Source organism: Phacochoerus africanus, chromosome 1, assembly GCF_016906955.1.
Source record: "Phacochoerus africanus isolate WHEZ1 chromosome 1, ROS_Pafr_v1, whole genome shotgun sequence".
NCBI classification, from domain to species: domain Eukaryota; kingdom Metazoa; phylum Chordata; class Mammalia; order Artiodactyla; family Suidae; genus Phacochoerus; species Phacochoerus africanus.
The window spans coordinates 108,203,688-108,213,821 of NC_062544.1; the positions used below are offsets into that span (position 1 = coordinate 108,203,688).

General features: G+C 43.8%; 1 protein-coding gene across 3 annotated transcripts; it reads right to left on the minus strand.

Annotated features, from left to right (window-relative positions):
* Positions 1-533: 533 nt before the first annotated feature.
* On the minus strand, positions 534-9,404 carry LOC125122755 (zinc finger protein with KRAB and SCAN domains 7-like). 3 transcript variants are annotated; one of them, XM_047771486.1, is made up of 2 exons: positions 9,328-9,404; positions 534-2,423 (listed from the first exon to the last, which is right to left on the minus strand). In XM_047771486.1, the coding sequence occupies exon 2, from the start codon at positions 2,410-2,412 to the stop codon at positions 973-975; it is 1,440 nt and encodes a 479-aa protein (XP_047627442.1). In that variant the 5' UTR covers positions 2,413-2,423; positions 9,328-9,404; the 3' UTR covers positions 534-972. The 3 variants fall into 3 exon arrangements, with proteins under 3 accessions (XP_047627442.1, XP_047627433.1, XP_047627452.1); XM_047771477.1 differs by having other exon boundaries at positions 534-2,426; XM_047771496.1 differs by lacking the exon at positions 9,328-9,404 and adding an exon at positions 3,533-3,665 and having other exon boundaries at positions 534-2,426.
* Between the last annotated feature and the right edge of the window lie 730 nt (positions 9,405-10,134).

Genomic DNA, 10,134 nt, shown 5'->3' on the forward strand with positions numbered 1-10,134 from the left:
CCAAAAGAAATAGATACCATACCCAACCTCAAAGTCTTCTTTAAGTTAGAATAAAAGTATATACATACACATTAGGATAAGAATTGACAAGGCAATTTAATAAAAACTGCAAATTATAGCAAGGGCTAATTCAAAGCACTGAAGTCCAATCAACAGAAGGTTTGAAGGAAAAAAAGATTGAAGAAAATCTTTCGGAGAGACCTGGATCTAAAAGTTTCAAGGGACAATGATTATTAGCAAGCAGGAAGAAGAAAAGATTTTCTAAGTAGAGAACACAAGTGATAAGGCTCTACATTAGAGTAGGTCTTAAAAGGGCCACATTCAAGAGTTCCCATTATGGCTAGGTGGTTAAGAACCCAACTAATATCCATGAGAATGCAGGTTCGATCCCTGGCCTCATTCAGTGGGTTAAGGACCCAGAGTTGCCATGAGCCGTGGTGTAGGTCACAGATGTGGCTTGGATCTGGCATTGCTGTGGCTATGGTGTAGGCTGGGAGCTACAGCTCTGATTTGACCCTTACCTTGGGAATTTCCATATGCTGCAGGTGCAGCTCTAAAAATAATGTAAAATACAATAAAAAGGCCACGTTCAAGAGTTAGCAAAGAATGAATCAAAGTTTTAAAGAAAGACTTTATGTAAAAGACAAAACAGAGAAGGTGGAAGAGAATAGGGAAATACCTGTTCCTAACCTGACTATGAGATGCATAACTAAGAAATGAGATAGATTTTAAATTTTTAAAAAAGTGAAAGAAAGATACCCACGAGCACATGAAACAGGTAGTCCTTACTTCCTCAAAAGTGGAGGACACCTACACTGTTACTCCCACTTTCCCACCTTCGTGATCCAGCAGAAAGCACTTAGGGATGGTCGACTTTGATTAGTGGTTCCAAGCAGAGACCAAGGTGAGCACAGTTCTTATAAAGAAACCTTAACTCAAAGTTCCTTACTCTTTGTCTGGGAGAATTATGCCCTAAGAAATGGATCGAGCCAGCCCTGAGTGCTTCTCTCCAGTGTGAGTTCGCTGGTGGTGATTGAAAGTGGAACGCTGACTGAAGGCCTTCCCACACTCAATACACTCATAGGGTTTCTCTCCAGTGTGAACTCTCTGGTGCACAGTTAGTTGTGAGCTATCACGAAAGGCTTTTCCACAATCTTTGCATTTATAGGGTTTCTCTCCAGTATGGGTTCTCTGATGTACCATAAGGCTAGAATTATGACTGAAGACCTTCCCACATTCAATACATCCATAAGGTTTCTCACCAGTGTGAATTCTCTGGTGAATAATGAGGTATGAGTTTTGATTGAAGGACTTTCCACACTCTTTGCATTTATAGGGCTTTTCACCTGTGTGAAGTCTCTGGTGTCGAATGAGACATTTACTCAGACTGAATGCCTTGCCACACTCATTACATTCAAAAGGTTTCTCTCCAGTATGAATTCGCTCATGATCAACAAGTTGAGAGATCTGATTGAAGGCTTTCCCACACTCACTGCATTTGTATGGTTTTTCCCCAGTGTGGAGGCTCTGATGTCGATTAAGACATTTACTCCGACTGAAGGCCTTGCCACATGCATTACACTCATAAGGTTTCTCCCCAGTGTGGATCCTCTGATGGTCAATAAGATTTCTGTTGGAACAGAAAGCTTTCCCACACTCATTGCACTTGTAAGGTTTCTCTCCAGTGTGAAGGACCTGATGGCGGACAAGGCTTTTACTCCGACTAAAGACTGCTCCACACTCACTGCATCCATAAGGTTTTTCCCCAGTATGGATTCTCTGATGGTCAAAGAGTTTGGAACTCTCATTGAAAGCTTTCCCACATTCACTACATTTATATGGTTTCTCCCCACTGTGGAGTCTCTGGTGTTGAATGAGATGGGAGCTATGGCGATAGGTCTTTCCACAATCACTACATTCATAGGGCTTTTCCCCTGTGTGGATTCTGAGATGGACTATGAGCTGAGAGGTCTGCCTGAAGGTCTTACCACACTCAGTACATTCATAGGGTTTCTCCCCAGTGTGGATTCTCTGATGCCCAATGAGGTGTGAACTCCAATTAAAAGCTTTGCCACATTCATCACATTGATAGAATTTCTGTCCCTTTAGAACTCCTTGATGTTCTACAGGACTGGGGGATAGATCTGGATGTTCCCCAAGATCCTTATATTCGGCACATCCATCTTCAGTGCATTTATTTTTATCCTCCTGTGTTAGTTCCAAGAGATCACTTTCCAGTCTGCTCCCTTCTTCATCTGAGGGCTGAGCTCCGAGCTTCTCTAAAGCCTCTTCATAGGCATTTCCAGCGACTGGTCCTCCAGGAATCACTTCACAGAGAACTCCAGAGGTCCTATCAGATGACTCTGATTCTTTAGAGCTTTCCTGCTTTGGAGGCAAGTCTGAACACTCCATCCCGTTCTCACCTGCTGCCAAAAGAAAGAAGAAAACAAGGGTTACACATTTCTTGTCCTACTGTGGAAACAGAATCGTCAGGATCCTATGTACCTTAAAAAAAATTCATCTTAGAACTAAGGAATGAGGAGACACATTGAGAACAGAAGAGAAAATGTGAAACAGCTCAAATTTTTCTTCATGGACAGAAAGACAGAATATCCTGGTTAGTGGATAGGATGGAAGAAGTACTATCAGGACAGAGAGATGCTGAGACAGTACAGCCAGGTGAGAAGCCAACTGGAAGGCAAGAGACCAGACTGGAAAGTATGGTGTGATCTTCCAGAAGTCACTTAGATGTGATGACTCCTTAGTAAAATGATGAACTCTAAGGTCCTTTCCAAGCCATGACATTGTCTTTCCACAGTTCAGCAAAGATGTTAGGGAGAGAGAGTGGTGACAAATACTTCAAATCAAGTGTGAGAAACAATGTGGACAAACATAATTAAGAGAAATTGTACAAAATGAAATGTTTCTGTTATCATAGACTATTAACAATATTTGGAGAAGCTATGGATTCAGAAATGCTGGGGAAAATTACTGAAGAAGACAAAAGAACTCTAAAAGTGGGGAGGGCCTAGTCCCTGGAGCATTGGACTGGTAGGTGCAGTACTGCAACTCTATTAAAATTAACAAAGGTAGTGATTTGAAATATGAATCAAAGTATGTATTTTGTATCATCTATAATCATAACAAGAATGAAGAGCTGAGTATTTGCTTTTGAATTCTGAAACTTTTAAATATAAATGTCAAGAGAAGGCAGAGCAATCATGGTCATATCTAAAGACAAAAATGTTGGTTCCAAAGCCACAAGCCATGATACCATTTTAGCATATGGAGAGTTAGAGATAGCTGCTTCCTTGATTCTTAATCTCATTCTCTCCAGAGTTGGCTACTGTCCTAGCTTTGTCAACCCCAGAACCTGCCCTGGCAACAGGCCCTTCCAGGAAGCATCCCTGCCTCAGTCTTTCTGAGGGGGAATCTGAGGCAACCATGCTTTGTGCCAAGCAACCCAGCTCATCTCATGATGGACAACAGGTTATTGGACCAGGGCTGAGCACTAGACTCAAGTATACCTTACCTGTAGATTGGTCATCAGCCTCTTCATGGCCAGGGCCAAAGTTCTGCTCAAAGATGATATTTAGGAGTTCCCTTCACAGCTCAGCAGTAAAAGAACTGGACTAGGAACCATGAAGACACGGGTTTGATCCCTGGCCTCACTCAGTAGGTTAAGAATCTGGCATTGCCATGAGCTGTGGTGTAGGTCGAAGATGTGGCTCAGATACTGAGTTGCTGTGGCTGTGGTGTAGGCCAGCAGCTGCAGCTGATTCAACCCCTAGCCTGGAAACTTCCATATGCCCTGGGTATGGCCCTAAAAAGCAAAAAAAAAAAAAAAAGATGAAATTCAATGACTGAATCACCCTTGGAGTCCCTCCCTATACTCTCTATATAAATTCTGAACTGCAAGTAGGACAAAACAAAGGAAATTAGAAGTTGGTTCTCAGAATGAAATGATGCATGGAGAGAAGGCAAGCCATAAGTAACCACAGCAAGCAGAACGGGTGAGGAAACTGAAAGCCTACTTAAGAGGGACCTCTGGGGTGGAGGTGGGGGACAAAAGATTCACCATGATGGGAATGGTGTCAATTCGAGGAGAAAACAGAAGAAGAAGAAAAAAAAAGGACAGTGTGATGCAGGCATAAGGATAGACATACATGAGTGAAACAGAATCTGGAAATAAGCCCACCCATCTACAGTCAACTTATTTTTTCCTTTCTTTTAGGGCTGCAACTGAGGCATATGTAAGTTTCCAGCTAGGGATCGAATTGGAGCTGCAGATGCCAGCCTACGCCACAGCCATGGGAACACCGAATCAAGCTTGCAGCAGTGCCAGATCCTTAACCCACTGAGTGAGGCCAGGGATCAAACCTGAATCTTTACAGATGCTAGTCAGGTTCTTAATCCACTGAGCTGCAATAGGAACTCCTATAATCACCTTTTTTTTTTTTTTTTTTCCTTTTTAGGGTCCTACCCGCAGCATATGGAGATTCCCAGGTTAGGGGTCAAATCAGAGCTACAGCTGCCAGCCTATGTCACAGCCAGAGCAATGCAGGATCCAAGCCACATCTGTGACCCAAACCCAGCTCACAGCAAGGCCGGATCCTTAACCCACTGAGCAAGGCCAGGGATCAAACCAACAACCTCATGGTTCCTAGTTGGACTCATTTCTGCTGTACTACAATGAGAACCCCTATAGTCAACTTATTTTTGACAGAAGTACCAACTGTTCAAAGAGAAGAGACTTAGCAACAAATGGTACTGGGACAACTGGATGTACACATACAAAAGAATAAAGTTAAACCCCTACTTCAGACCATATATGAAAATTATATGGACAGCAAGCCTTGCCACCTGTTGAAAATTGGCCCCATTGCTCTATGTAGCAAACCAGAGATGATGGACAGCTTCTGCTGGGTGTGTGGAATCCTCCATCTCCCGTCACTGTTAAGCACATTTTTAAAAAGTCACTACCTTCACCCATGATTAAAACAGAGGCCAGCATCTCCTACATTTACTACAAACCAATATCTATTCAATGACTCCTAGACACAGAAAGAGTAGCTAGGACTGACCGAAATGAGATGACTGTAAACTGAGATGAGGAGAAGGCTCACACCAGAAAGCATATCATCACCCAGAAAAAGAAGCTGCAGTGCTGCCACTAGGGCATGGACAGTCAACTGAAGAACTACTCTGGGATCATGAGTGCTTAGCCGGCTGCTGAAATTTTGCCACAGAAATGAAACTGGGCTGTCAAAGAAGAGGGCAGGGCAAGGAAAGTAAGTCTACAGAGGAAGCAAAGGCAAAGAGAGAAGTGACAAGGTACACACCTGAAGGCCTGTAAGAAAAGACCTGAAGACCCAAGAACAAGACGAGGCTGAAGAGGGAAGGGAGCTTCCAGACTGGGAGGGCCAGGCTCCAGCTCTGCTGAGCTCCAGCAGCACCAAAGGAGCAGAAAAGGAGCAAAAGGAGCTGCTCAGGAGGAAGCTGAGGGTCAGGGAAAGAGGGAGAGACTTTCCCAGCCAAACTGCCAGAACAGACTGGAGAAGAGAAAGACACTCAGGTATGAAAGGACTAGAATACTGCTCAGGGGCAGAGGGAACTGAAAGCCAGAGGGAAACATTTGGAAGAGACGCACCCCGCAGGAAATATAAATGGCGCTGACTTTTCTCAAGAAATTGAGACCCAAAGTGAAATCAGCACCAAAGATAAGCCTCCAAGTTGGCCTGTTCTGAAGCAGCTGCTGCAGAAATGTCCAACCAGGCCCGTGAAGTATTGGCAAAGAGGGGATGAGGAGACAGGCCCTCAGAAAAATGAGGGCAACTGCCTGGGAATTTGGCAGGTGATTCTGGCCCTTCGAGCCCAACCAGAAGCATGGACAGAAGCTGATGCCCTCCTGGTCCTTTCAAACTCTGAAGGATGGCTCCACAGCAAAGAGATGGGGACCACTGAGCCGAAACCGCTCAATTAAAGGCAGGCATCCTAAGGTCTCAGGGCTCCTCCCATGTCCCACCCAGATTCTGGGCACAGAAGAAAAGCTTCATTCATCAATTTGTTAAGGTTGTACTACAAATGGGAGCTCCAGGCCTGGGGAGCAGCCTAAGTTGGATCAGGCCTCTTCTCTCCCGGAGTTTCTTCCCTTCACCCAGTTTCATTCCCAAATGAAAATGGCTTTAAAAAGTACAAAGAAAACCCCAGAGTTCCTGTTGTGCAGCAGAAATGAATCCAACTAGGAACCATGAGGTTGCGGGTTCTATCCTTGCCCTCACTTAGTGGGTTACGGTCTGGCGTTGCCATGACCTGTGGTATAAGTTGCAGATGGTGCTCAGTCCCTATGTTGCTGTGGCTGTGGCTGTGGCTGTGGCTGGCAGCAACAGCTCCAATTTGACCCCTAGCCTACGAACCTCCATATGATGAAGGTGCAGCCCTAAAAAAAAAAAAAAAAAAGAACAAAGAAAAAGCCAAGCAATCATGTGGGTGTTTTTCTTTCGTTCTTTCTTTCTTTTTTCTCTTTTTAGGGCCGCACCTGCAACATATGGAAGTTCCCAGGCTAGGGGTCGAATTGGAGCTGTAAGAGCCAGCCTACACTGGCTCTTACAGCAATGCAAGATCCTTAACCCACTGAGCAAGGCCAGGGATTGAACCTGCGTTCTCATGGATACTACTCAGATTCATTTCCGCAGAGCCAGGAGAGGAACTCCGATGTAGGCATTTTTTAGGGACACTTTCCTCTTTCCATCATTTTGCTTTATCATCTCATATGCAATGTAACTTTGATTTCCTTTTAAAATCCTTATTAAGCAGTCTTGTATTCTCATGTTTTTCCTGACAGTGAGAGGGTACATAAGGTGTATTTTATACACTGATAATAAGCCAACAAGTTACTATGATAATTGCTGCTAAAGAAAGATTGCTTCCAGTACATATTTAAAACATTAAAATATTTATACCAATCTGCCAATTAAGAAATGAGCTCAACCTAATGTTCAAAATTTTATTTCTAAATACCATTCTATAATAAGCAAAACCAGGAATCCTTGGTTCCAGGGCTTGAGGAAGTGAAAATACAAGATGAGAATCTTGTGGTGTCTAAAATCAGGGAAAAACACTAAAAAGAATGGGAGCATGTATGGGGAAACAGGAGGCAATTTGGAAGAGCTCCCAGTGGCCAAAGAAAGACTAAGGTCAGCCACAAAATAATTAACATTACACTGCATTATACCCAAAAAATAAACACCCAACATCACATACCCATGTATGATATAATTAAATTAAGTTTTTAAAAGGGAGAGGAGGCACAACTCTTCCTCACAAAGATTTCCAGTTAATACATGTAGAAGAGAAAACAGAAATGAATGGCACCTAGAAGAACAACACAGCAATAACTGCTGCACACAAGATCCGCCAAAAAATGCTAATTAGTGGGTGAAAGTTGAGGAGAAAGGCTCTTTCTATGCAAAGTCTCAAAGTAAGTGATAATTCCTCAAAATAACTAATAATTACAAAGGAAAGACAGTAATTTTACAGCGAGGAAACTTGCCAAAAATAGTGGATCAAGATTAAAACTACCAGTAAAAAGACATATCGACATCATCCTCCATTTCAGAAGAACACCTGACAAAACCAAAATATTCCCATCTTTTCAGCTTACTTTTTGAACCAAAATTTGTCTGCCTTTCTTCAGCATTAAGGTCAACATGTAAAAGCAACCTCATTTGCCAGTCTCTGAATAGCACACAGATGTATACATGTGTATAACAAAACCACCACCTCCTTGTAAAATAAACAACCTAACATCAAGGAGTTTTCAGCTTGGAACTTGAGACAACTTGAAAGAGGACTGTGTTCTTTTCTTGCCACCACTCTTAGAAAGGAGAACATTCTCTTATTTCTTAAGTCTATACAAGTCAAAAGACAGTAGAGTGGTTTTAGGTTAATGCTGTTACTTGTGCTTAAAAACTGCATTTTAGGGAGTTCCCGTCCTGGCTCAGTGGTTAACAAATCTGACTAGGAACGATGAGGTTGCGGTTCAATCACTGGCCTCGATCAGTGGGTTAAGGATCTGGTATTGCCATGAGCTGTGGTGTAGACTGCAGATGCGGCTCAGATCCCACATGGCTGTGGCTGTGGTGTAGGCCAGCGGCTACAGCTCTGATTAGACCCCTAGCCTGGAAACCTCCATATGCCGCGAGTGCGGCCCTAGAAAAGCCAAAAAAAAAAAAAAATGCATTTTATATATACTAGCCTCTCATTTTGAAAACAAATATAATCACCTTTGCTATTTTTCCACATAATGTCATTTGCTCAGCATTTACAGCTTCATGTAGTGTATTATACAAAACAAACTGCAAACTAAATGGTGTGTTTTTTGTTGTCTTTGTTTTGTCTTTTTCGTGCGCACCTACCACATATGGAGGTCCCCAGGCTAGGGGCTGAATCAGACTGTAGCCACTGGACTATGCCACAGCCACAGCAACATCAGATCCCAGACACTTCTGGGACCTAACCACAGCTCAGGGCAACACTGGATCCTAAACCCACTGAGCAAGGCCAGGGATAAAACCTTCATCATCATGGATGCTAGTCGGATTCGTTCCCTGCTGAGCCACGATGAGAACTCCAACAAAATGTTTTAATTATACTTGCAAATATATGTCCCAGTGGTGTCATAATGCTGGTACCAATTTTAACGAATATATGAACAAAAGCATTCCAGAAGTTCAAGATATAATTTTCAAAAATCAATAATATGAATGTACTTAATGATACTGAATTACACACTTTAAAATAGCGTATAAACAGTATACATGAATAGGCTAAAATAGTAAATTTTCATGGATCATACGGTAAATGTCATGAACATATAATCACAGTATTGTTTTATTACGATACTAAAAAAAGTTTTTAAAAGAAATATATGACCCTATTTCATAATAAAAAAACATATATACGAGAGTTTGCATAATCATGCACAAATTTTAAAAGGTGTCCAGGAAGCCTCTAAAGGAAAACATTAAATGATTGCAGTTACTTTTACTTTTCTTGCGCTCACCCACGTCACCCAATTATCTGTAATGAGTACGCTTTGTTTTCATAATTGGGAGAAATGCTAAAACACAGAAACCCTTACTCCAAATTCTCTCCCCCTGTTCCAAAGCGCAGGCAACTACGTCTTCATCTAGGCAGGTTGGGCTCCCAGGCCAGACCTCCGCCCCAGGAGCAGCCTCCAGCGGAGCCTCCCTCTCACCCCTCACCCCAAACTCCCCCGCCCACAGGGCAGCCCCCAACGCGACCCTCTCCCCGCCAGCCGCTCACCGCCTCCCCGGCTGGGAGACTCTCAGTCGGCTAACCAAAAGTGGCAACCCCCGCCAGACGGCCGGCGCTTGGCTCTCCCCTGGCCCTAACGCGCAAGCGCGTCGGCACCGAGCTCTTCCAGGTCTCTCTAGGAAGCTGGGAGGACCAACGTCTTGGCTTCTCCCCCAGGATGCAGGGCCAAGCCCAGGGGCTTAGCCCCACAGCCCACACACTTAACTCGCGGGATTCCTGCCTTCTGTTAGTGCCCCAGAGCCCTATCAGCCTTGGCCTGTTTTCTCACATCCCTCTCAATGACTGTGCAGGATTTCCCTCTGGGGCTTCCTCCCCCAAGGAAAGAATGGGATCAAAACACTTAGGGATCCCTAACTGTTACTGATCAAGGTGCTTAGGCTTCCTTAATCAATAGAAACCGATATGAGGTCAGACAAATTCAGGCAAGTCTTTATTTGGGCCTATGCTGCAGCGGATGAGGGGCGGGGGGCAGAGCGAAAACAAGCAACTTTGCTTACTCCTGGAGAAGGGGGCAAGATGGGAGGATGGCTTAGGTGTCCTGCCAACCTCCTGGGGGCCGGGGGGGGGGGGGGGGGGGGGGGGGGGGCTGCTGTATGCTGGAGGCTTGGGTGGTACTCTGCTTTTGCTCAGGCTCTTAAAAGTGGCAGTTGGGTTTTTTGGTCTTTTTTGTATCTTGTTGTCCATCTCTTGCTCCAACTGCCCTTGCATGGTTATTTTTAGTCCCATATAATTTCTTTTTGTTTTTGTTTTTGTTTTTGTTTTATTGCTAGAGGAGATGTTTGAGTAGATTATGGA